Source organism: Lepidochelys kempii, chromosome 26 (assembly GCF_965140265.1).
Source record: "Lepidochelys kempii isolate rLepKem1 chromosome 26, rLepKem1.hap2, whole genome shotgun sequence".
Classification (NCBI taxonomy): Eukaryota; Metazoa; Chordata; order Testudines; family Cheloniidae; genus Lepidochelys; species Lepidochelys kempii.
Window position 1 is genome coordinate 11,517,901 of NC_133281.1, and position 27,919 is coordinate 11,545,819.

At 45.5% G+C, this 27,919-nt stretch overlaps 1 protein-coding gene across 1 annotated transcript in view; it reads left to right on the forward strand.

Annotated features, from left to right (window-relative positions):
* The window catches only part of TGFA (transforming growth factor alpha), a 43,872-nt gene that overhangs the window by 10,116 nt on the left and 5,837 nt on the right, over positions 1–27,919 (forward strand). The window contains exons 2-4 of the mRNA XM_073324860.1: positions 2,758–2,811; positions 25,635–25,752; positions 26,752–26,901. Of these exons, the coding sequence (XP_073180961.1) occupies positions 2,758–2,811; positions 25,635–25,752; positions 26,752–26,901 (322 nt within the window). The remainder of the gene's footprint in view (positions 1–2,757; positions 2,812–25,634; positions 25,753–26,751; positions 26,902–27,919) is intronic.

The window sequence follows — 27,919 nt, forward strand, 5'->3', positions numbered from 1 at the left end:
ACGTCTGTTGGTGAAAAAGACAAACTTTCCAGCTACTCAGAGCTGCTCTTCAGTTACGAGCTCTACACAGCGGGCGAGCTTGTCTCTTTCTCCAACAGAAGCAAAGGTGGACCAATAAGATTCCCTCTCCCTGGTCTCTCTAATATCCTGGGACCAACATGCAGATACAGACAACAACACAGCAAACTGTAATTAAAGAGCAGTCAGTGGCACAGTGTTTCAAGAGATCACTGGCTGTCTAACAGCAAACATTTTTGGGGGTGTGTGTGTGTATTCAGCTGCCTTACAAAACTCCACAGAGAGAAGCATCTATTTGAACTAGGTGGGATGATCAATTTTTAACAGGTTCCAACACCTGATCTAGCTAATAATTTTTGCCTGTTTATATTTCCTCATGGGAGTTAAAGCCCAGCCGAGAGCTCTGAAGGAGCTCCTGTCTGTATGCCAGCTTGAAGCTGAAGGACATAGAAAACCTTCTGCACCTGCTGGTGGCCTATCTCTGGGTCACAGCTCAGCTTAGCTGGAGGGCAACTTGTGGAGGTGTTGGTCTATGAGCTAGCATTCTCTCTTGCGCAAATCATGCAAAGGTGGTGCTGGAAAGGTTCCCAGCTGAGTTTGGATATGCTTGTTGTTAACACTCTGTGTGCTGTCACCAGGAAGTCCAGCAGGGTGCTCCATCTAGCTGAATTTTGGGGAAATGCCAGCATTCCAAGGGCCATATCTTTAAACAAACGTGTGTAACATCTAGGAGGCAGAGTGAGTTGCCCTTATCCTCATACAATTGTTCTTTGAATCTCTTCTTCTGTTTTTGTGGGTGCAATGTAGCTCCAATCTCAACTTGGCAGCCGAGCGTTCATAACTGGGCACCTGTTTGCAACGTTCCCAGCTTATCTGACGTGTGTTTTTCATTCCAGACCTAGTACTCAGCCCAGTCTCACTAGGGGTTATGAGCCCTTTGAGCAAGAGGCATTGAATGATTTCTAGTAGAGTCTTGGTGGGTTTGACTCCAACCAGCCACACTAACTGGCTTCAGCTGAGTGTTGGTTTAGCTTTGGGGATTGTTTTGACCAAGACTCAGGAGGGTGAGGTTCAATTGCTGCATGAACCAAAATCAAGAAAAGGTTAGAGAATCCTGCAGACTGGAAATGGTTGAGTTTCACATGGCTCTGCTTAATTAGGGCCCAAACCAGGACCTTCAATCTGAACCCCTCAATTTCAGGAAGAGGTATTGGCATCCCGATTTCTGGATCCCAGCTTGCTGTCATGGCCTTATTTCCAAGAGAGATTAAAAGGCAGTTCTAATGCTTTTTTTTTTTTTTTTAAATCTCCCAGAATGGGTTATCCTTGCAAGGAGACCCATCTCTTGATCATGTGATTCACTATTTAACCTTCTGCCAAATGAGCTGATCTGGTGAAATAGCCACTATTTCAGCCTGAAGTCTCACAGCAAAAGCTCCAAAATCATGTAAGCTGTCCAAACCATACCCCTCCTCTTCATCCTCTGGCCTGTGATCTACAGGAAGTCGGACTCAATGATTTGGTGGTCCCTTCTGGCTTTAAATTTGGTGGGTCTAACCAGCACTTCAGCCTGAACAAAATCTGGCTCCGACCTCTGTTTTTCCCGGGCTCAGTGACCCGTCTTATTAGAGCAATGAAACCTGGCTTTGCATTTCCACTGCGCCTGCAGTTCCAGAAAGCTGAATCTAAATTAATCCTAATTGTTTTCTAGATTTGCTATTAGTTCTGCTTCTGGTGGTCAATTTCCTCCTCCTAACTCTCAGCATGGAAAAAGAATGACCTTCAGAAATGTATAGTGTGTGTAGCTTTCTCCTCCCCCTTTAAATCCTCTTAAAACAAGGATTATTTAGAACCCTTCCACTATATGCAGACCCATATGGCTCTGTAGGCTTCGTGTTAGGATAGTGCTTCCATTCTTACCGCCAGTTTGCCTTTCTGGTGCACATTTTGTTCATTTTTATGAACAGTTGTTTGCAACTGGTAACATAAGAGCTGGAACTCTGCTTATCTCAACAGAATTAGGGAGTGTGGAATTCATGCGATAAACTGGGTTTCAAATAAAAAGGCTATTTAATTGAGATGGGGAATCTTTGGATAAGAGGGCTTACAGTACACACAGTTCTTTGGGTTTGGATAGATTTGAGCCACTGGTTGGAGCTGGGAGTCAGGACTCGTGGGTCCTTTTCCCAGTTCTGCAACTGACTTGTCCATTGACCACAATGGACACTGGATCAAACCCTCGCGGTGCGTGACCTTAGGCAAGTTGTTTAACCTCTGTGTGTTTGTGTCAGCTTCCTAATCTCTACCTGGATATTTAAAACTACCATGCAGGGGTACTGAGATTTAATATTTAAACCTGCTTTGAGATCCTAGGATGAAAGTTTTCATGGATGTTCAAAGTATGATTGCTGCTTCTACTCCTGTGCGGTTTTGTTGGGGTAAATACTTCCATCCATCGATACCTGTATAGATCAGGTGTGTGTATCTATTGCATTATACATAAACTTGGATATCTTGGGTGTATGTATGTGTATAGTTTGAGATGATCCTTTCTGAGCTGAAAACATAGGGATATGTCCCAAAAGCCATTGACTCATTTAAAAACCTGTAGGTCTCTTGCATCTTTGACTCTGCCCCCGCAGCTAGAAACTGAAAGATCTTCTGTGTCTCTCTTGACTGTTTAAATCAATTTGTTGCTTGTTGTATTGTTTCTGACCTGTATTTGAAATTTTTCCCTAGGTATTTTACTAGCTGTGTGCCATGCCTTGGAGAACACAACGTCTGCCTTGAGTGGTAAGTTCACTGATGTAATATATTAACCTTAGACCTTGCACAGTAATTTCAACCATATCTTCTGCATCCAGAGCTCCGAATTAGCTCTCAGCCACCCCTTCTGGTTTTCCTAATCATACCCAGTGGTCCCCACAGATGTTCTCATCATGCCTGTACCCTGTTTCCTGGCCCTCTCCAGTAGTCCTCCAGCTCAGATGCTTGGAAAATGCCTCGGCCATGGGGCTGAGATCTGTGCTTGAAAGTGCAAACAAATCCAGAAACGTTTCTGGGGTTATCTTACTGCATGTAATGTTGGCCTCTTTGCCAGGGCATAACTTGATTCTTGTTTAATGCCCTACCGTCAATGTATTACTCTTGACCATGTTAATAAGTGGATAGATCATATGTGTGACTTGGTAGGGCTGGTTTAAGAGGACCGCGTGGAAGAGAGGTCATTTCTTTTCTCTGCCTTTCATTCCATCATATTGAGCGTGAAGCCATTGCGAGAGCAATAGCGGAGAGAATTCACTTTAGTTTGTGCACTGCTTATCCAGCCCATAAAGGTCTTAGCTTCCAGCCTGCTGCTAGCCATTTAAATAACCAACAGACAGAATAGTCTTTTCCTATGCGCTGGCTCATAACCAAGTGCTGACTTGTAGTGTAGTGAAATAGGGTCTTCTCCAGGGTTCGTGCTGGTTTGTACCCATGAGCAAACAATGCTGTTGCTAGTTCTTTGGGACCATCGCTGATGTATTTGTACAATCCCAGTTGAGGCTTTTGATAGCTACTGTAATGTTAATTACAGGGTCCATGCAGAGCCTTGCTGGTCAGTGTGGATAGCATGCTAGTAGTCATGTGTGTAAATGATCCCCCGGGATGTCGCCTTATTCCATTGTATCTGTGTCTGGGTGGTGCAAAGAGGGGATTGGGTGAGTACCTTCTTTTACATGAATGCATCTTTTAGTGGGCTGGCTAGTGTGTGTGGCTACCCTCTGGTGGATGGAATCATATCTGCTCAACTGCATGTCATAGTCCTCATACTGCGAACAGAGATTCTTCATGGCTCAAGCATTAAGTGCCTGTGTCTATATTGGATTTGTTAGATTTACACACTGAAAAACACTTGGCAACTGCTAGCGCCATTCCTTCACAGCCTTTAGAGTGGATCTGAGAGGGACTGAGTTGTCAAGTTCATATCTGGGCCTGAACTTCCTCCAGGTTCTGGTGGAGAGTTGGATCCCATCTCCTGGGTCCAGTACTGTCCAGTAGACCAGGATAACTGGTACGTGGGAGAAGTGTTGCGAGCTATGGCTGCGGTTGTATGCACGCATGCAATGGCGTTCTCGGGAATGTGGTATTTTTTGCAACACGTATTTTGCCTTGCAAATAGGTGGAACGTGGGCCAGCCAGACACCAGTCTCTGTGTGTGAGATACTATTGCTCAACAGCCACCTTTCCAAATTCCCAACAACTTCTCCATTCCATTCTCTGCCTGGCCTTTTCTCCCATAAGGCACTGGAGTTGTGCTAAAATTAGAAAGCTTATCTCTCTTGTGCAGGTATGTGTTACCTGCTCCCAAATTGCTGTGCCCTAGATACTAAATGCATTATTCTCCTTGTACTTGCTTCATTTTTTATCACCTTGACTTCAGTGGAGTTGCCCTCTATTTTATACTGGCATGAGAGGAGAGTCCAGTCCTACGTTGCTCAAGTCCTCGTATCTCTCTGCTTTGTTTCGTCTCATGAATTTGGAAAGGAAGCGTTTGGTGCCGGTTCAGTTGGTTGAATAAACAGCTTCTTTCATTCCACCCGGGCGGAATGGCCCAGGGATGAGAATGAGCTGTGGCTTTAGAATGACGGGGCTGTCCAACCCAAATCAAAACTACACCCGTGGTTTTTGTGCCGAATTCTAATCATTGGCCCTTCGCGCTTCTTTGGTTGTCCATGTGGGGCTCTTCCTTTCCCTTTATAGGGTCCCGCAACTGAGGTGGGTGAGGAAGGAGAGAACTTCCTGTTTAGATGTTTGAGTCCACTATTACTTGTGTTTTCCCCCATTTGTGGCATCCTCCTGTCGTCTTGATTCTGCACCTATTGAAGGTGGGGCAAAACTCCCATTTTAAACACTTTAGGTCAGGCGCACCTCTCTCGTTATATGTGTGTACAGTGCCTAGCCCAACAGGACGCTTCTTGGGGCCTCTAGGCATTACCATGAGGCAAATAATAAGTAATTTGATATAGAGATTCAAGGATCACTTATCTCTGAATGACCATAATTTATGGGCTCTATTCTATCTGAGAGCATGCTTTGCAGGGCCTAGCAACAGAAACACGCACTGCAAAGGGTGGACTTTGGCTCTGAGAGGTCACTGCGGGTGTGAGATGAGGTGATGTTTTGTTGTAAAAGATTTCCCCTCCCCATTTGTGATGACTGCCTTCTAATCCCTAGGGAGTCCCGTCTGCGTCTAAGCCGCTGGTTTTTCCGTTTCCTAACGGGGACGTGAGAAGCCATGAAAGGCTTTAGAGCCAATAATGGCACAGAGCTCAAAGCCCAGATCTAACACGTGAGAGGTGGTTTCTGGGCTCACTTGTGCCCGTCTGGTGGTAATCCAAGTCCCAGGATATTCTAACGAAGCTGGGGGGGGGGGGCGGGCGCACAGGGGAGGAGATTCATTGTCTACACAATAGCTACAATCCTGCAGGAGATCTCAACCTGAATAAGCTGATTTTTAGGATCATGTAGATCTTCCATATGGAGTGGAGGCAATTTGCCCCAAAAGAGACCCATCATCCATAGATCTCGCCTGCCTGTGATTTGAAGCAAACTCCAAAATTTACTGTCTAACAAAACAATCAAGAGAGCCCCTTAAAGTTCGTGACAGCCTGGTGCAATCAGCACAGGGTGGCCAATAGGGAGCCAGCAGACCTGGGTGCTATTCCTGGGGTGTCACCATGTCTCTGTGCCTCTGTTTGCCCTCCCACCTTGTCTGTCCTGTCTGTCAGCTTCTTGGAGCAGCGTCTGTACAGCGCCTCGCACAGCAGGGCTCTGATCTTAGTAAGGGCTTCTGGGTGCTGCTGTGATGGAAGTAATAATTTAACTTGGGGAAATGCCCTCTGGTGCCTGGGCAGCATTTGGTCAGAAGGGGAGACAGACAGGACATCAGGGGGTCAATTCTGTAGGCTGAAATTCTATTATGGGGACTGCCTTGCGAGGATGGAGAGCATTGTACTTGGAATCCCAAGTGACTCAAGGTATGTCTACATACCCAGTGACCCTCCCAGCCCAGGTCGACAGTGATGTCAATGGCTCGTCAGTGCCAAGTCGCTTTTGAAAATGAGACTTGTCCTCCTATGTCACTGAGGTGCTTTTGAAAATTCCACCCTGACTGGATCAACGCTGCCACAATATCAAGGGAATGCAGTAGGGGAAAGAATTTAGTACCTTACCTGCCCTACTAACTCAGCCATAGCTTATCAAAACTGAAGGGATCTTAAAAATCCCAACCTGCTCACTTCCTGCAGAGGTCTGAAAGTGGACATCCAGAACAGACTAGTCAGTTTCACCTGGTGTACTGTCAGTTTCTAGTCCACTTTGTTTTCATTTGCACTAAACCAGGTCTGCAATGTTGGGCTGCAGAGGGACTGTTTTTGGTTTTAAAAACAAATGTTGCCTCTTGAATGCAAGAAGAGGGTTTGATGGAAATATCCCTCCCCCCCCCCTTTTTTTTTTAAATGTAAGTAAAAGTGTAAAGGCCTCCTCCTCACACCCACAACTTGATTTGTAGGTAAAATTCAATTGAACATCTTTCCTTTAGTGTTTTTGTTTTTTTTTAAATCTCAATCAATCTCTCTTTAAATCAGCATCTAAATTTTGAACATACATATTTTAGCATTGGTATTGTGGTAGCATCTAGAAGCTCCTGTCATGGCCTAGGTCCCATTATGCCAGGTGCTGTACAAACCCAGAACACAAAAGATGGTCCTTGCCCCAAGGAGCTTGTTTTGTTTTTATTTAGCTTAAAATTCTGAAGAAATCCTGCAAACAGGGCTGCTTGTTGTTGTTGGGTAATGGATTAGTAGCATTGTTCAGGAAGGGTGATGATTAATAACACCTTATTGTTACATAGTATCTTTCTTTCTTTAGGTCTCAAAGCATTTTACAAAGGAGGTCAGTGTCCATATCCCCATTTTACAGATGGCGAAATTGAGGCACAGGGAGAAAGTAACTTGCCCAAGGTCACACAACAAGTCACTGGCATGGTTGGGAATAGAATTCAGGTATACTGAGTCCCAGATTAGTGCTCTATCCACTAGGCCATGCTGCCTCACTCCGCAGTTGAAGGGTTGGAAATCTCTCGAGCGTTTGGTCTCATGAACATTCTGGTCTGGGTTTGTCCCTAGGCTGGGAACATAAGTCTTTTAAAAACTGGTGTTTTATTAAATTCAGTATTTTTTAAAAAAAACCCCACATGCAGAGCTTGCACAAACCCCACTGCTGCTCGGTCCTTCCAGAGCAATCTCCTCTGAGCCGCTCAGCAGACTTCAGATACTTTAAGGGACAAGGCTCAGGTAAATCGAATCCTGACTATCCCGTTTTGAGCGTGAGACTTGCACACTCTGGATTTCAAGTCAGAATTGCGGGGGAGGGGAGGCTGCTTAGCTGAAATTCCCAGACTCGGACGGTTTGCTCGTCCCTCGTAATAGGTCAGCAGCAGCTGTGCATAGCTAACAGCGATTGCAGTGTGCCCCCACCACGGACAGCTGGTAAAACAGCTTCCTGCGTTTAGGGTCGGGCAGGCTAGCCACAAGAAGTGTAAGTGGGCACAAGGTGTTCAGGGGTTGTTTTGTATTAATTTAATGGAACCCTTATGCCTAGGAATTGGAATATGAAGATGATTCTCCTGTTTTGTTTTCCACTTGTGCAACCCAACTGATTTTCAGTGAAGCTGCTCCTGGCTTACACCTATCTACCTTACAGTATTTTCATGTACATTTCAGCCACTAGGAATTCTTGCATCCACGACCCCAAAAAAATGTATAATCCTTAAACTGTACTCAGTGAGTGGGAAATCCTCATTTCATTACAAAAAATTTCACAATCAGTTTTTTCCCCCCCAGCAGAGACCTAATTTGAAGTGGTGCAGCAGCCTTCCCATGTGTGTGGTTTACCCCAGTTTGAAACCAGCATGAGCTGCACTGGCATCTACACTAGAAGCTTGTGCTCGTACGGCTACCCCGAGAGCTGGGAGCTTGAGACAAGCAAGGCCCAAGAACCAAATTCTACTTTCAGTGGAGGTCAAAAGCAGAGCTGGGCAATAGCTGGCTCCACGGAGTCGCCCCAGGCTTCTGAGCGAGAGTGAGTGAGTGTAGATGCGATCAGAAAATATGCAGAGCAAGGCTAAATGGACTTATTAGTAATCAGGTAAGGAAGGGGATAAAAATACAGCCAAGATTAAGACCATGTTAGATAAGGCAGCTAGTAAACACTGGCCGAGTGTGAGCAGTGATTAGAAAAGCTCTGCTTATGCAGAATATGCTTTTTTTTGCCTGCCTGTACCTTTCCTGTGCCATTAGAGAACAAATGATGGGACAGAAGAAATCCTAAGGGGTGGGGGGTGATATTTTCAGAGGTCCAGGCGGCCGGTAGGCATCCAGTTCCCACTGGTCGCCAGCTAGGCACCTTGAAAATCTCCCTTATCAATCATTAGGCAAGACTAAGAAATCCAAACTTGTAGCTCACGAAAGCTCATGCTCAAATAAATTGGTTAGTCTCTAAGGTGCCACAAGTACTCCTTTCTTTTTCCCCAAAGATGATACGTTACCATGCATGCAATTGGAGATCCCAAATGGAATGTAGGAAGGACCATATCGGATCAGACCAGGGTCCGTCTAGTCAGTGTCCTGTCTCCAGCAGACACTGGTACCAGCTGCTGCAGAGGAAGGTGCAAGAAAGACTGCAGTAGTCAGTTTAGAATAACCTACTCCCAATAGTTTCAGTTTGGCTTGTGCCCTGATGCATGAGAGGTTGTGTCCTTTCTGCAACCTCTGTGTGTATTTTTAATGTTTATTCTTATAATCGGATAGACCGTTTGAGGGTCATTGCCCTTAACTCTTTCCTAGGGCATGAAATCAAACACTTTTTTTAATGTCTGTGGGTGAACAGCAGAAATAGTTTTTGGGTTTTTTTTTCTTCCGCTGCTGAAATCAGACTTTCTGTACCAGGCTCTGCAATGGGCAGTGTTTTGGAGCAAACTCAGTCTGGTCTCTGAAGATGGGTATTGGAAGCAGGGTGGCCTACTGCACAAAGCACTGGATTGAGACTTGGGAGACCTAGGCTGAGTTCCTGGTTCTGCCGCTGGCCTCCTTGGTGACCTTGGGCAAGCCACTGGACCACCCTGTGCCTCTGTTTCCCCATCTATAAAATGGAGACAATGATTCTTATTTCCTCTGTAAAGTGCTTTGAGCTCTACTCATGAAAGAGCTCTAGGTATTACTGTTTTCATTTCCTTGGTTTCCAAAGACTGGGATGCATAAACATTATAGATAAAATCTGGCCCTACTGAAGTTGATGGGAGTTTTGCTTTCTTAGATATCTATCTCTCTCAAAATATTGCTTTCTCAGTAAGGAAGAAGGCCCTATAGTTATCAGTTTGGGTCCTCAACTGGAGATACCATAAAGGGCTCTGAATTTCAGAGAGAGAGAGAGTGCTGAACACTTTCTAAAAAAAGAAAACCCCAAGCGTAGACAAGCTGGCCAAGTCTATCCACACGGCACTGCAGAGGTGCAGCCGTACCGATATAGTTGCAGCACGTCTGGTGAAGATGCTCTATGCCGAAGGGGAAGAGCTCTCCTGTCGGCATAAAGAAACCTACCTCTGCGAGCGGCATGAAGACGCTACCTTAGGTGTAGTTAATCCACCTCTCCATGAGGCAGTAGCTAGATGCACGCAAGAAGCCCTCCCATCAACATAGCACTGTCTACACTGGGAGTTAGATCAGTATAACGGCATCGCTCTGGAGCGTTACACCAATGGACATTTGTAGTGCAGGGTCTTAAATGGAGCACCCAAAACCACCAGTTGCTTTTGAAAATCATGGCAGGTGATTTGGTATCCACTGCCACCCTAACCCCTTAATGCAGCTGCCAAAGAACAAAAGCAAGCCACAGTGGGGAAGGAATCCTCTGCTAGAGTCTGCTGCCTGCCTGCTTGCGATGCAGCTGAAGGAGGATGACACTGGCTGCCTTTCTAGGGAAAAAATGGAAATGTCTGTATAATGACCTGGCTCCAAGGACTGAATTGCCAGCCGTAGGATGTTGTGCATTAGACGCACTACGGCTCCTGCACGGTCTCTTAGTTGGCAGTGCTGATTTGCATTGTAACAAATCAATTTACACTAGGTCAGTTGCTTCATTCATAAAACTGCTACAATAAGCTGTGAAATCTGAAAAACGAAATGATTCTTTTCTCTCCCCCCTCGCCCTCCCCGACCCTTTTCCCGATAACTTTCCCATTTGACAGAACCTCAAGTGGGTTTTATGAATGGGCTGGAGTAGAGTTTTAAAAGGGCTACAAACATGTCAACGTTTTCTTTCTGGCATCTCTGAAGCTTAAGAAATACAGCTTGTGCATAGAGCAAATGTGTAGGGGGTTTGTCCTGTCCTTTGGCCAGAATGATGGAGACTTAACAAGCCAGATGTCTTTTTTTTTTTTCTTTTTCATGGTTTACATGTGTTCAAAGCCGCGGGAGGGGGGGATGGACTCTGGAGGGCTTGTAAGGGGCCAATTCATCCATACCTGATTATTTATCCAGTGCCACGTTGAATGGCATTTGTGTCTCTTGGAAGTTATATTTGTAAATATCACTCCTGGCCGTGGAATAAAACCTCCTTTCTAGGCTGAAGGGATTTGGAGTCCAACTGAATGAAAAGTGTGTGTAAAAGGAAACTCTGTGCTCTGAGCAGAGGGGAGAGATTGCCCCTGAGTTTATGTAGCCTCACAGTGAAATCTCGCTGTGGGACAGACGTTAGCAAAGCAAAAATCTGAATCTCACTAAGAAAACAGTTTTTAAATTTTAGAAAGAGGCATGAACCAAGTTTCAGTTTGGATCTGAACTTCACAGCTCCAGCCCTTCTCTGATATGGGTTGATCCAAAACCCTTTTCACAGATTTCCTTCTGGTCTCAGGCCCCTGTGGTCATTCAGTCTGACCTCTGGCAGAACACAAGCCATAGAACTTCCCTGAATTAATTCTTGTTTCTGCTAGAGCAGAGCTTTTAGGAAAACATCCCATCTTGATTTAACAATTACTAGTGGTGGAGAATCCACCACGAACCTTTGTAAATTTCTTATCTTTAAGTTCACTTTATTAATGGCAATAAGCAGGGAGTGGCTTACGTTGTGGAGTGGGAGGTTGTTCCTTTTACTCTTTTTATATAGTGATGCTAATCTTAAAAAAAGAGAGGCCTTGTGGGTAAGGCGTTGGACTGGAACTTGGGAGACCCAGGTTCAGTTCCTGGCTCTGCGACAAACTCCTTGTGTGACCTTGGGCAAGTCACTTCACCTCCCTGAGCCTCAGTTCCCATCAGCTGAAATCAATAGAGCTGTACTCATTTACACAAGTTGAGGGGCTGGTCAAAGGTAGTTTCAAGGTAATCGTTACTTCATCAAGAACCTGAGAGAGCCGAAGGAATGATCGTGTAGTTCCTGTGCCAGCATTAGGCTTTTGTTATCACGCAACTAAGAGACCCATTCTATTCTAAACCCTGCAATGTCTCCCTTTGCTCTTAATCACAATGCTATGCTCATTAAGAGCCTCTTCCATCTTACCAGCAGGACAGTGGGGTGGGAATAGGTATTGTTTCATATTCTCTGTGTATATATAAAGCCTGCTGCAGTTTCCACGATATGCATCTGAGGAAGTGAGCTCTAGCTCACGAAAGCTTATGCTCTAATAAATTGGTTAGTCTCTAAGGTGCCACAAGTCCTCCTTTTCTTTTTGCGAATACAGACTAACACGGCTGTTACTCTGAAACCTGTCATTATGCAAGGCACTGCATTTAGCCGTATGGAGTGGAAATCTATCAACTGCATGAAAAAACTTGTACAGATACAGACAGACGACATCTTCCTTTCCAAATGCAAAGAGATGGACATTGTACCAAAAGGACTGAAGGTAAAAAATCCATTACAATCTACATACCACACAGACTATGCTGACAGCTTGTGCCACACGCTCTCAAAGAAACTGCGGAATCACCTGATCAACATCCTCTACAGCAAACAGGGAAAGATTAAGAATGAGCTCTCAAAAATGGATACTCTCATAAAAAAACAACCTTCCACACAAACTTCCTCGTGGCTGGATTTTACTAAAACTAGACAAGCCATTTACAACGCACACTTTGCTTCTCTACAAAAGAAAAAGGACACTAAACTTTCTAAACTACTACATGCTACAAGGGGCCACAGCAATGGTTCCCTCAACCCACCTAGCAATATTGTTAACCTATCCAACTATACTCTCAGCCCAGCAGAAGCAGCTGTTCTATCTCGGGGCCTCTCCTTCTGCCCCTCCACCCCCACGAACATGATACAGTTCTGTGGTGACCTAGAATCCTATTTTCGACGTCTCCGACTCAAGGAATATTTCCAAAATACCTCTGAACAGCATACTAATCCACAGAGGTCTCCCTACCAACACTACAGAAAGAGGGATTCTAGGTGGACTCCTCCTGAAGGTCGAAACAGCAGACTGGACTTCTACATAGAGTGCTTCCGCCGACGTGCACAGGCTGAAATTGTGGAAAAGCAGCATCACTTGCCCCATAACCTCAGCCATGCGGAACGCAATGCCATCCACAGCCTCAGAAACAACTCTGACATCATAATCAAAAAGGCTGACAAAGGAGGTGCTGTTGTCGTCATGAATAGGTCGGAATATGAACAAGAGGCTGCTCGGCAGCTCTCCAACACGAGTTTCTACAAGCCATTACCCTCTGATCCCACTGAGAGTTACCAAAAGCAACTACAGCATTTGCTCAAGAAACTTCCTGAAAAAGCACAAGATCAAATCCGCACAGACACACCCCTGGAACCCCGACCTGGGATATTCTATCTACTACCCAAGATCCATAAACCTGGAAATCCTGGGCGCCCCATCATCTCAGGCATTGGCACCCTGACAGCAGGATTGTCTGGCTATGTAGACTCCCTCCTCAGGCCCTACGCTACCAGCACTCCCAGCTACCTTCGAGACACCACTGACTTCCTGAGGAAACTACAATCCATCGGTGATCTTCCTGATAACACCATCCTGGCCACTATGGATGTAGAAGCCCTCTACACCAACATTCCACACAAAGATGGACTACAAGCCGTCAAGAACACTATCCCCGATAATGTCACGGCTAACCTGGTGGCTGAACTTTGTGACTTTGTCCTTACCCATAACTACTTCACATTTGGGGACAATGTATACCTTCAGATCAGCGGCACTGCTATGGGTACCCGCATGGCCCCACAGTATGCCAACATTTTTATGGCTGATTTAGAACAACGCTTCCTCAGCTCTCGTCCCCTAAAGCCCCTACTCTACTTGCGCTATATTGATGACATCTTCATCATCTGGACCCATGGAAAAGAAGCCCTTGAGGAATTCCACCATGATTTCAACAATTTCCATCCCACCACCAACCTCAGCCTGGTCCAGTCCACACAAGAGATCCACTTCCTGGACACTACAGTGCTAATAAACAATGGTCACATAAACACCACCCTATACCGGAAACCTACTGACTGCTATTCCTACCTGCATGCCTCCAGCTTTCACCCTGACCACACCACACGATCCATCGTCTACAGCCAAGCTCTGCGATACAACCGCATTTGCTCCAACCCCTCAGACAGAGACAAACACCTACAAGATCTCTGTCAAGCTTTCTTACAACTACAATACCCACCTGCAGAAGTAAAGAAACAGATTGATAGAGCCAGAAGAGTTCCCAGAAGTTACCTACTACAGGACAGGCCTAACAAAGAAAACAACAGAACGCCACTAGCCGTCACCTTCAGCCCCCAACTAAAACCCCTCCAACGCATTATTAAGGATCTACAACCTATCCTAAAGGATGACCCAACACTCTCACAAATCTTGGGAGACAGGCCAGTCCTTGCCTACAGACAGCCCCGCAACCTGAAGCAAATACTCACCAACAACCACATACCACACAACAGAACCACTAACCCAGGAACTTATCCTTGCAACAAAGCCCGTTGCCAATTGTGCCCACATATCTATTCAGGGGACACCATCACAGGGCCTAATAACATCAGCCACACTATCAGAGGCTCGTTCACCTGCACATCCACCAATGTGATATATGCCATCATGTGCCAGCAATGCCCCTCTGCCATGTACATTGGTCAAACTGGACAGTCTCTACGTAAAAGAATAAATGGACACAAATCAGATGTCAAGAATTATAACATTCATAAACCAGTCGGAGAACACTTCAATCTCTCTGGTCACGCGATCACAGACATGAAGGTCGCTATCTTAAAACAAAAAAACTTCAAATCCAGACTCCAGCGAGAAACTGCTGAATTGGAATTCATTTGCAAATTGGATACTATTAATTTAGGCTTAAATAGAGACTTGGAGTGGCTAAGTCATTATGCAAGGTAGCCTGTTTCCTCTTGTTTTTTCCTACCCCTCTCCCCCCCCCCAGATGTTCTGGTTTAACTTGGATTTTAACTTGAAGAGTGGTCAGTTTGGATGAGCTATTACCAGCAGGAGAGTGAGTTTGTGTGTGTATGGGGGTGGGGGGGATGTGAGAACCTGGATTTGTGCAGGAAATAGCCCAGCTTGATTGTCATGCACATTGTGTAAAGAGTTGTCACTTTGGATGGGCTATCACCAGCAGGAGAGTGAATTTGTGTGGGGGGGTGGAGGGTGAGAAAACCTGGATTTGTGCTGGAAATCACTTTAGATAAGCTATTACCAGCAGGACAGTGGGGTGGGAATAGGTATTGTTTCATATTCTCTGTGTATATATAAAGCCTGCTGCAGTTTCCACGATATGCATCTGAGGAAGTGAGCTGTAGCTCACGAAAGCTTATGCTCTAATAAATTGGTTAGTCTCTAAGGTGCCACAAGTCCTCCTTTTCTTTTTGCGAATACAGACTAACACGGCTGTTACTCTGAAATCTTCCATCTGAGGAACTCAAAATGATTTGCAAGCAACAACAGGTTCATCCTCTCCACCCCCATGAGTTAAGTAGTAATAGCCTCTGTTGTACAGATGGGGAAACTGAGGCACAAGAGCAGTGATTTGCTCAATGTCATAGTCCATAGCGGAGCCTTATGGTACCCATCTGCCAGAGAAACCAGGATGTGTGCCGCTTTAGGTGTCTCAGGATCTTGGAGGAAAACTGGTGAACATTCAGCTCTGATTAAATCTTTTGACAGTGATTTCTCCATATATGCCCCTTTGGCACTATGCAAACAATGTTAGTCAAGGGAAGCCCCTTTGCAGTGTTGAGCAGGTGACTTGTGGAAATCCCTAAAGAGGGGAAGCCATGGAAAGGTCTTGAAACTGCATACAGCAAAGTGGCCTGTTGTAAGATGTGCTGCATTGATCATGCTACTCACAAAAAAATATCCAGGAGGAGAGAGAGAGGAATCCATTCCCTGACTTAGAAGTTATTGCAGAGGGGGAAAGGGGGTTAGAGGCAGGGATCAGATAGTTTAGAAGTGGGGAATTTTCCCTGGCTGGTCTCAGTACAAGCAGACTGCTCATGCCAAGGATTTGTGATTTAGTTTGAGCTGGCAAGGAGGAGAGTGGGGTTTCCACGTGGGGGGAGAGAGAAAGAAGCAATGTTAAGCCTATTTTGGTACGCTGAGTTTGAGCCAATGGAGCCGGAGATTAGGATTAAATGGTAGATTTGGGAATTGCCTATGTGGAGGGGCATTGGTGCAGATTGTTCATTGTGAGCAGTATCCGCCTTCCTCTGAAGCATCGGGTACCAGCTGCTCTAAGGCAGCTATTGGACTGGGTGGGCTACTCGTCTTTATTCTAGTGGGCCAGTTCCTATATTGCTATGAGTAGCTTAAAACTAAAGGTGCAAATGAGGTCACCAAAGTCCTGATCCAAAATCAGTGGAAGGAGTCCAGGCACTTCAGTGGACTCTGGATCAGGTCCCAAGAAAGGGAATATACCAGCAAAAGAGGGGAGAGGACCCAGCCAAAGGGGAAGGTGAGGGCCCCCCTGGCGGGGGAGGGGGGGGACTTGAAAATAGAAAACTCAATAAGATCTCACCACTGTAAGGATTTTCCCCAGACTCTGGGAATCAGCCATGCTGTGGGTCAGTTGGAAGGGGGAGAATGAGGTGGAAGGAAAATTAAAAACGGGGCAGAAGGGAGGTCAGAAATGTATGTGTAAAAGCAAAGGTGGTTGGGAGCTGGTATACATCCCAGTGATGTTCCTCCTCCCTCTCATAAGAGGTGGTCTGGGAACGCTGTCAGCTGTGGGTACCTGGAGTAGGCACACTGATCTCATTTTGCAAGGGTGCAGGCTCAACGAGGCAAAGCCCCTTTCTTACTCTTTCCCCGGCTGGGGCATTCTTGTAACACTGAAGCATCAAGGGCAATGCAAACGTTACAACACAATTGCAACAAACTGTCACTGATGCGATTGCTTAGTATTGTTTGTCAGTGGACAGGCTGCTTTCTTGAGTGCTGAGAAAAGGTGCACAGAGAAGGGATCTTTGGCTATCACAGAGCACTTTGCAGCATCTTCAGGTCAGAGCATACTTTCTAGAGAATAGGCCCATTGTAGACTCCCCAGAAATTTGGAAATCAGCAGTTGAGCTTTGCTTTTGGTTCTTAATATATTGGGCCAGTCCAAAGCCCTGGGATGTAGCTCTGCACCCTGACCTTTGGGAAGGTTTTAGATCTGGATGAAACTTTTGGCTCTGGCATGTCTCTGGTATTTGCACCAAAGCTAACACCATGATTGCAGCTTGGATTCAAACCTAGTTTGACTGTCTAGCCCAAGCAGGGCCAGGTTCTGCTGGAACCATACTGTGAAGCAGGGAAGGGGGAGAGGTGATTGGCACCAAAATGTTTCGGATCACATTGGCAGCTTGACCCTCATTAGAACCCAGTTTGACCACAGCCTAGTTTACACCACACTTCAACACCACTGTTTTAAAGGCCAGTGTGGACAGCAGAAAATGGACATTGAAGCGGGTTGACTCTTCTGCATTTCCCTGATCAAGCCCTTGAGTCTCTCTGTATTTAATTAGATTTCCAAACTTGTGGAGTCAGTGGCTAGGAGAAGTCTGTCCTGGCAATCCTCCTCCTCCTCCTCCACACAGAGGTGTGGATGAGAGCAGAACAGAAGAAAATGAAAGGAGGGGAGAATTACAGGATGAAAGTGTGGAACATGAAGTGAAGGACAAAGGAGAAGGTCTCTATTCTTCTTGGACCTATGGCAATGTAATAGATGCACTGATAGGTCTCTCTGCACCTCTAATTTCTATGATACTGTAAGTACTCACTGAAGTAATGTCTACACTGCAAAAAAAAAGACCTGCAGCAGTGAGTCTCCAAGCCTTGATCAACTGTCTCGGGCTTGTGCTAGTGGGCTAAAAATAGCAGTGTAGATGTTCAAGCCTGGGTTGGAGCCTTGGCTCTGAGCTCCACCCCCCAGGCTCCGACGGGTGCACTTCTGAATGCAGAGACCTCAGAAGCAGCTGAACCCCTGCATGCCAGAGGGCCCCAAGTGGGGGGAAACTTAAAGGTGGAAATGAGAGAATCTTCACAAACACTGAATCATGTGTAGACTTCCTGACCACACACAAGGAAGCGTAGAGGGCAACTGGTTCAAACTGGAGTCAACTTTGCTAGAAATTGCTCCTAGGACTTCATGTGCTATGGGTCTAGTGCTGGGAAGGATAAGAATGGAGACTTGGTGGTGTAGTCCTTGAGCTAAAAAATTTATTTGCAGGGGGGAAGTGATAACTTTTGGAAAAATGGTAGGCCAGTGGCTTCAGCAGTGATAAGATGGCATACCTGGAGGCAAAGTGTGTTGTATGGCCTGTGATGAGCCATACAGACTAGGAGGATAGGAGAGAAAAGACCATCTGTAGACTCACCAAGGTAAATGAGAAAACGATGGGGCATCTGAATGAGTTTGCTTACGTTCTAAATGAATGTGGTTCCATTGCAAATGAAGGGTGACTCAATCAGCAAAATAATTGTTTTGGAAGAGGGATGAACGAGCAGAACCCAATGGAAGAATTAAGGATATGTAAGCCAAACTGGATCATGACAGATTTCAATCCCTCCTTTCTATGCAGAGGCATTTAAGGAAATGGAGAAAGCACTTGGGCCAGATGAAGCCGTAATGGATGTGGTGAAGTCATTGGAAAAGGAAGGCTTCAAGTATCTGACAAGTTTGTTCCATGTTCTTAAAGGGAAAATGCTTGATGAATGGGGTAAAAGCTTGGTGGTGCTTCTTTTAAACATAAAGAGATATTAGTGTGCTAATCATCCAATTGAGCTGATGTTACATGTGATGAAAGTATGGGAGAAGATTATTGAAAAGGGTCTGAATGGGATGCTTGAAATTTGGAAAGGTCAGGATGGATTCATGCCAATTTATGCTACCAGTCCTCCTAGAGTAGCTCAGAAAAAAAGAGATTGAGACCATACCCAGTTGCAATCTGTACCACAGCTTCAGAAGAAGGCTATAAAAGTCGCCAACCCCACCCAGGGAAGTGGCAAGAGATTCTGGAGGGTGCCATACAAATTCATTTCCCTTACACCAGTCAGTGATGTGATCACACTGATACATGTGGATTAGCCACTATAGCTCATTTCATTTTCGTGTGTTCATACTGAGTTTTGTGAGCAGTGGCAATATACGATTGCCAAAGGCTTAACGTAGTTCCTTGGCTTTGTGTGGAAGAGGGCAACCTCTGAGTGATTATAGCTTTCTGGTAGCTGTTTTGTGGCTACCAATCTGCAATTTAGTCAATAAAACAAATGCAGATGGTAGCTTCCATCCTACAGTCAGAATTGCACTGGTGTATCCAGACAAGTGCCTGGGGTCCCAGTGAAGTAATGGAGCATTGCACAGAAATATAGCCCTCCCTGCATAGAGGGCACGATTAGGACATTCTCTTTTAAGAGTCCCTTTTACAAGCTGCATCCCAAAATCCTTTACAGGAGAGCTGGAAGGGGGGGAGAGAGAGAGAGTGTTTCACTGCCTTTGTAAATGGACAAAGGCTGGTACTAGACAAGCAAAGGGGAACAGGAGAAAGACAGATGATGGGGTGGAGCTGGGATGATGTGCATATTATATTTATCTTGGGGAAGGTTTATGTTTAGTGGTTTTTTTGCTTTTCAAAAGTTTGAAAAATCTTATCTTGCAAAAAGTGTTCCAGTGAATTGCATAGAACGTTCCCCAGTGGTGGGGATTTAGAAGAGCATCACCACGCACTGGCATGTCTTGCTGCAACCACAGCTGTTTGAACTGGTTAAAATGGGAGCATTTCCTGACACTTCAGAATGCTGTCTCCTTGCTAGCCGAATGTGTCTGGAATCAGACTCTGAAACTGTACTGGATGTGCTTAAAGCTGGCACTGCCGAGCAACAGAAGTGGAAGATTGGACAAATGACCAGGGAGGAGTATAAAAATATTGCTCGGGCATGCAGGAGTGAAATCAGGAAGACCAAATAACACCTGGAGTTGCAGCTAGCAAGAGATGTTAAGAGTAACAAGAAGGGTTTCTTCAGGTATGTTAGCAACAAGAAGAAAGTCAAGGAAAGTGTGGGCCTCTTATTGAATGGGGGAGGCAACCTAGTGACAGAGGATGTGGAAAAAGCTAATGTACTCAATGCTTTTTTCACCTCTGTCTATTAAAGTTGATTTAGTTGGGGAGTAGGCCCTGCTTTGAGCAGGGAGCTGGACTAGATGACGACCAGAGGTCCCTTCCAACCCTGATATTCTGTGAACATGTTAGACCATTGTACGTCTTGCTTTCCCAAGGCCAGTAGATGCGTCTTATCCCCACTGGTTCCTACAGAGGCATGTGGCAACTACCTATGGAATACCATTTGAAAGATGGTAGACGAGAGCATTGCAGCAGGCCCTTGTTCCACCACTCAGAACTACCAGTCTGCAACACCGTTCAAAAGAATCCTGAAGCAGGAGGTCAGCGAATGCTCATGGGGAGACTGTTACGGTGCAAAGCTGGTGAAGCTAAAATAGAAGATTAAATGGCTTGATCTATGGATGGTTGTAACTGGGATGGGAAAAGCTCTCTGGTTCAGAGGAACAAAAGGAAAGTCCCAGCCCTTTGATGTGGGCTGGTACAACAATAAAAGTTGCAAATGGTGCAGCTTCTTGAGGCAAGGTCGTAAACTGAAGCTGCCCTCAGTCATTGTTTCCTACAAAGGAGTTAAAGGCGCATTTGGGGAAAGGTGTCCTGGCAGGGACTGCTCCTTTCTTGCTCCCATTACGCACAGGAGTAGATGTCCTGGAGTTTTGTTTGGAGGAGGGCGGTTACATTTAATCTCCATGTGCGATGTGGCTCATCATTAAGGGGGTTGATGGAGATGGCTTAAAACGGGACCTGCTAATTTTCCCACCCCATTGAGGGGATCAGTGTAAAATGACATCCAGGTCTGCATTGCCTGTCCTGATTTTTTTGCTAAACCAGGATGCTACCATCAAGGGAGACAGGAGGCCCTTGTGGGTAATGCAGGGAGAACAGAGTGGAGGGGACAAGGGTTCTCTTCCTAGCTTCTGCCTTGAACGTTCAGTGTGATCTACAGCAGGTGACTTAAGCCTAAATTTTCACAAGTGGCCACTAATTTTGGCTGCCGAACTTGACATTTAGGGCCTAATTGAGAGGTGCTGAGAACCCACAGTCCCCACTGACTCACTTAGCACCTAAAGGAAATAGGCACCTTAGAAAATCCTAAACTGTAAACTCTAGGACAGATCCACAGCTGGCAAACTCAATGTAAAACCTTTGATGTTGATGCTTCAGTGGAGCTACATACGTTACATCAGCTGAGGATTCCCCTCCCCTTTCCTCTTTCAACAACCTTTTTAAACAAGAATAATTTTTCTTCATTTTTTAATAGATCCGTCTTTCATGAGATGTCTAGGCGGAGAACACTGTAGAAGAGGAAAAGATTTGTTTTAAATGCCTCACTCCAATGGTTTATCATCTGACAGAAAAGAAGCATGACAGATTGATTAGCCTAGATCAGCTTCAGAGAAGCATCCAAACTGCAAAGGATGCTTGTGCTGCTTAAAACCTAGTGCCCTGTTGTAATAGACTGCTAGTCATTTGAGAAGAATCCAGGCCACAGTGACATTAAGTTTCAGAGTAGCAGCCGTGTTAGTCTGTATTCGCAAAAAGAAAAGGAGGACTTGTGGCACCTTAGAGATGAGAGAATTTATTTGAGCATAAGCTTTCGTGAGCTACAGCTCACTTCATTGGATGCCTTCATGTGATGTTAAGTATTCTGCTGATTCAGTCTATTTAGCCTCTCGCCCTTCTGAGGGGAGAAGTGCTATGGTGATTTAGTTGGTGTTGGGGATTGGTCCTGCTTTGAGCAGGGGGTTGGACTAGATGACCTCCTGAGATCCCTTCCAACCCGCATCTTCTATGATTCTAATACAAATAATAATAAGTGTGTAATGAGGAGAGTTGGGCAGGAACTGGATATTTTGTTCTGCGGGAAAATCCCTGATTTCAGAATCTTGTTTTAGTCTGAAATGGAATTAAAAGAACAAATTTTGAAATTATTCCCATGAAATGAAACTTCAGGTCAGTTGAAACATTTCACTTCGATAAAAGTCAAACATTTCACTCTGTTTTCATGTTATACTATATTAAAGAAGATTGTGTCTTTATTTTTGACATGGAAAATTGAAACGTTCTGTTTCAACCTTTTCAAAAAAGCTCTTCCTCCCCCTCCCCAATTTTTTCTTTCAGAAACTTTTTTTTTTAAGTTCCGCTTCCAATGAGTCCGCACTTCCAGACACACACACATTCCACTCGAAAATTTCTGACCACCTCTACCACTGCATTTTCGTTCCATGTTCCTTTTCTGAAGTTTCAGTTCCATGTTCAGATGTTCCCAGGGCATCGTGTGTGTGTGTGTGTCTCTGAGCCCTTATTAGAAACAGTCAGGGTTCCGTACTGCCTGAGCCATGAGAAGGGGGTCGGTTTTATCACATCCACTGTTCTTTTAGCTAAAAGAGGCCAGGCCAGACTCCATTCAGAAGCCCATTTGTGCTGCTTGCTGCTCAGTGAATTGCTTGTTGGCAAAAGCTGCTGGTTTGATGGCTCTAAAGTCCTCCATTTATCCAAAGAATTGTTACAGCATAGTCCAGGCCATTCAGAGAATCGTAGGACTGGAAGGGATCTTGAGACATCATCTAGTCCTGTCTCCTGCACTCATGGCAGGACTAAGTATTGTAAGCTTCTCTCTGCCATTCCAGTCTAATTATTATTATTGTATGTGTATTATGGCACTGCCTTGAAGCCTTAATCCTAGATGACTCCACTGCGCTAGGTGCTGTACAAACACAGAACAAAAAGACAGTCCTTGCTCTGAAAAGCTTAAAATCTAAGTAATGTTTCTTCCCTCTGACTGTGTGAGGCTGCTTCTCAGAAGTCCGGTACAGTGGCCCATTCATTCCTTTGCCTGCCAATAAGGGGTTTGCATTTTTTAAAGAAAACCCTATTTTATCATTGGTTACATATCTTCATTGGTTATGTATCATAACTTACATGAACTTTGCACACCACTATTAACCGATCTCTGTCCTAATCTGTATGTAGTACCTTTATAAGACCCATTTGTGTTTGATCAACCTCTTTATCTGTGTGTCTTTTGTTCAGATTCCGAAAACGGTAACCAGCTGTCATACAATCTACTTGATCCTGATATGAGGCTGGCGGGCCTTGGTTTGCTTTCCATCTAAAGGCTTGCCCATGCTTTTTCTCCATGCCAGTAAAGTTGGGGGAGATCTGTCCCTTTTGAGAAAATCCACTGTCACAGTGTTGGCTGCTAGTAGCAATGGAGTTACCAGTGGCCCCTTCTTCCGAGATGGGGATGCTCCTTCCCTGAAAGTGGGGCTGAAGCAGTCACTCCTGCTCCTTAGCTGACTCCTGCCCAGGGCTCAGTGAGGAAATTACTAGGTGGAATTCTGAGGACTGTGTTATACAGGAAGTCAGACAAGATGATCATTTTGGGCCCAGTCTGACTCTAAAATCTACGGCGAGCTTGTAACCCGTGTAATGAGACAATCTGGGCTGGAAATCTGACCAGTGTCTCCAACATGGCAATACTGGCCCGCTGCTGCTCAAGTACCAAACCAGGCTGCCTGCCACCACCTCATGTGAATATGTGGTTTGAACAAAGCCTTTTCTTTCCACAGTATCCTTGATTAACACTCAAACTTGTTTAAAATCTCCCTGGGACCTGGAGCTTTTGAGAGATGTGGATCTAATTACCATGCCCGACATAAATGTATGGAAACAGGAACCCGAAGTGGGCTTTGAAACAACGGAGATCAGATGTGCTTTCTAAGAGTGCTAATCCAAAAGCAGGATATTGGTTTTCAGTATCAGCTGTGAACGATAATTTAAAACAGCACAGGACAAAATGGAAAACAGTGTAGCAATTAGGAGGGGAAGGAAAGCTTTTGTATTCTCCGACAGATTCTTGTGACCCACTTCTCTTCCTTTGCTCTGCTTTGTCCTTACTACTGAGACTTGACTTCACAATGTTTCATTCTATAGAATCGCCAGCACTGAGTTGGCTGTGTTCATCACGCTTGGTGGAAGAGGTCCCTTTTAAAGCAGACCCCCTTTCTTGTGAGTGTCTTCATCTATATATAGATCATCTCTGTGACATGCTCTTGTGGTGGTGGGTGCTTTCGTAACAAGAAAACAAATGGAAGAGTGCAGTGGATCTTTGGCAAGTGCTCTCTAAACACCTGAGTCTTTGATTATTCATCAACTTCATCTAGGCTAAGAACTTTAAGTTTTAAGCTGTTTAGTAAATTCTTCTAGTGCCACAAAGGCTTATTTTGTGAGTGTATAAAAAACGATCCACTATGGGCCCCTTAAACAGATCTGCTGCTTGCCTCTGATTTTTCCAGAGGGTTGGAAGAACAAATCCAGCACCCACTCAGTGGATAATTTCTTTCCTTTTGGTCTCTCTTGACTTTTTCCTCAGCCTGCAGTCTCGATCGCTTTCATGACCGCTTCTGGGCCAAATTCAGGCTTGGTGTCAACACATGCAGCTTCTTTGTCCCATCTACACCAATCCGAATGGCAGGACTGCAAAAGACCTACTTAAAAATCTAAACCCTGCAGGGGTATTAGCGAGGTGCCTCTGGAACGGGAAATGGAATTTGCTCTTCTCCTACAAAATTCTTCCCTTCCTCCCATGTTTCTAGGAGTCTATGGAGGAGGGTGTCTGGTTGGCTCAAGGGATTGGTAAATAGAGGCAAAGGGCTCTGTTCTCTAAGTTACCTACTCAGACCAGCCTATCAGTGCCTGAGTGTTCCTCGGGTGACATGCTGGCCTATGTGAAAGGAGATGGGGAATTTAGTCTGCTTCTCCGTGGGTAAGCATCCGTCATGGAGAACGACCACCACACTGTCGCTAAAACGCACCCTCTGTTGGCAGCCTCAACAAAGAGGCCAAGAGCTGGCTGGGCCATGAAGACTGAACTCCCCTCTCATCCCAGAGGTGGGTCCTCCAAGACAGACTTGAAGCACCTTTGGCAGGGTGGCATGGGAATCTTGCTCTGCTCCAGGCGGCATCTCTCTTGTGGCTCCATGGAGGATTTCTCTCTGATGCTGCCAGTTGCTCACCCTGGTTTCTGTGGCCCCTCCTTCATTTGGAGGGGGGGTGGGTTTCTTCTGGCGGGCTCACTCCCACCCTTCCCCTCACCAGCACTAAGCTAATCTTAAAGCTCAAATCACAATGGAGGAGTCTGTTTGTACAGTACCATGCATAATGCGATCCTGATCTGTTACTAGGACCCTTAGATGCTACAGTAATAGACATAAAATCTCGTAGTAATAAGGGTCCTGCCTGTATGGGAGAATTGCTTAGAGAGACACTGGGATTATTTTAAACCACCTAAAGGATTTGGGTGTCCAGTTTCCATTGATACGAACAGGAATCCAGGATCTAAAACTCCTGGACAGCTTTGAATATGTCTAGCAAAACCAAGAGGGTTCTACAGAAATTGCTCTTAAAAATCTTCAGTCCTTAATAGGGTTTTCTGAACTATAGTGGTGGTCTCCTTTTCTATCTGGTGGAATTCTGGTGGAATTCTGTGGGTACAATTACCTATTTAAAGTTTAGAGGGTGGTTTGGAATGGAAAAAACCCCACTAAAGAGGTTAATGCTTTTCTAGTAAACTCTTTCGGGCTTTACTGTATGGGTTATGAACACTTGTGTGCTATGCCCCTGAAACTCTGCATCATGCGAAATCTAAATCATTGCTGAGCACAACCCTGCGGGCAGAGAATTGTCTCAGACTTGTCTAATGCACGTGTAACGCTGACAGATCCCGATCGTCGGTGGGTGGGATCGAATCTGGGGCCTCTGGAGCTTAGTGCGTGAGCCTCTATGGCATGAACTAAAAGCCAACTGCCTCTTAGCTAAGGCTCTCGAGCAGACTCATTTAACTAAGTGGCCTTGGTGCCACTAGAAGGGACAAAACACCACACCCAGAAGCTGTGTGGGTTACACCTGGAGTTAAAAATGTATCTTTGTTTGTTGTCCACCCCATCTAGGTCCCCCAGTGGCTGCCGCAGTCCGTTCCCATTTTAACGACTGTCCCGACTCCCACAGTCACTTCTGCTTCCACGGGACCTGCAGGTTTCTGGTGCAAGAGGAGAAGCCAGCATGTGTGTAAGTCTCTTCCTGTGCCAAAGTGTTTTTTGCTTGTGTGAGCACAAGTGAAATTGAAGAGAAAGTGATCCACTGTTCCTCAGGGCAGCAGGGTTATGATAGTACCCATTGCATCCCCCCTTGGGTTGCGAACTGGCACATATAACTTTTTGCATTATCTTTGGAGTCACAAAGAGGAAACCACACCGGCTGGAATTTTCAGCGAGAATGGAGTACCCACCTCCCCTTGTCCTTCACGGCACAAAGATGGGGTGGAAAAAGTCAAACCTGGGTGCCTAAAGTTAGGCTCCTAAATCCATATTTAGTTATCTAAGGGCCTGTCTACGCTACAATTAGACAGCCGTGGCTGGCCCGTGCCAGCTAACTGACTCGCAAGGCTTGGGCTGCGGGGCTGTTTAATTGCAGTGTAAACATTCCCAAGCTCTGGGACCCTCCCACCTCACAGGATCCTAGAGCCTGGGCTCCAGCCTGAGACTAGAGGTCTACATGGCAATTAAACAGCCCTGCAGCCCAAGCCCCGCGAGCCCAAGTCAGCTGGCAAGGGCCAGCCACAGGTTTTTAAACTGTAGCGTAGACATAACCTTAAATTACTAGCCTGATCTTCAGTGGTGCCCCCAGCAGGTCCCATAACTCAAATGGGTATTTGCAGGGACTCAGCATTCTGAAAACCTAGCCTAGATAGATGGCTTTTGGAGGCCTGAAAACTTTGCCAAGGAGCAGCTGGCTTAGTATGTGCTCAGGGCTTTACCTTGCAGTTTTTGATCAGGTACAACTTCAGTGAGAACTTTGCCAGCGTAAGCTGCAGGATCAACCCGTTAATTGGCATTTGAAGTATTGCTAGCCTGTCTTTGTCCCGCTCTTTATTCTCTGGCTAGGGGACTGAGGTGGTTGTCTGCCAAGTGCCTTTTGAGAATCCCAGTGACTGGATTGTTATTTCTTGGGTGTGCCTGGGCTTTGGCACTTCCTTTTTTTTAATTCTCATGTCTCTTCTTTTCACAGCTGCCATTCTGGGTTTGTCGGGACGCGATGCGAACACGCAGACCTCCTTGCAGTGGTAGCTGCCAATCAGAAGAAACAAACCATCACTGCCTTGGTAGTGGTTTCAGTGGTAGCGTCCGTCGTCCTTATTGTGGCCTGTGTACTAATACAGTAAGTCTGCTTTACGTGCTGTTGTGCCTCAGCTTACTACTACTTTACTGGGTCTCAGTGAGATTCTGTTGATTTGTCTTAGCCGTGCCTAAGTATCCACACAGACTCTAAGTCCCGTTCCGCCACGCATTACAGAACCATAGAAACGGGGGACTGGAAGAGACCTTGGTAGGTCATCTAGTCCAGTCCTCTGCACTGAGACAGGACTAAGTGTTCTCTAGACTATCCCTGCTTGTCTACCTGCTCTTAAAAACCTCCAGGGACAGCGATTCCGCAACACCCCTAGGTCATTTTTTCCAGTACTCAACCACCCTGATTAGTTAGGAGTAGTTTCCTAACGTGTAACCTAGATCTCCCTTGTTGCAATTTAGGCCCATAGCTTCTTGTCCTATCCTCGGTGGTAAGGAGAAAAATGTATCACCCTCCTCTTAATGAAAAGAAAAGGAGGACTTGTGGCACCTTAGAGACTAACCAGTTTATCTGAGCATGAGCTTTCGTGAGCTACAGCTCACTTCATCGGATGCATACTGTGAACTGAATGCATCCGATGAAGTGAGCTGTAGCTCACGAAAGCTCATGCTCAGATAAATTGGTTAGTCTCTAAGGTGCCACAAGTACTCCTTTTCTTTTTTGCAAATACAGACTACCACGGCTGCTACTCTGAAACTCCTCTTTATAACAACCTTTTACATACCTGAAGACTGTTATCAGGTTCCCCCTCAGTCTTCTCTTCTCCAGACTAAACAAACCCAATTTTTTTCAATCTTTCTTCATAGGTCATGCTTTCTAGACCTTTCCTAAATTTTGTTGCTCTCCTCTGGACTTTCTCCAGTTTGTCCATGTCTTTCTCAAAGCGAGGGGTCCAGAACTGGACACACTACTCCAGCTGAGGCCTAATCAGCATGGAGTAGAAGAATTACTACTTGTGTTTTGCTTACAACACTCCTGCTAATACATCCCAGTTCCATATAAAGCCTAAATTTAATTCTCTTTCAAGCAGTCTTTTTAGTTGTTTCAG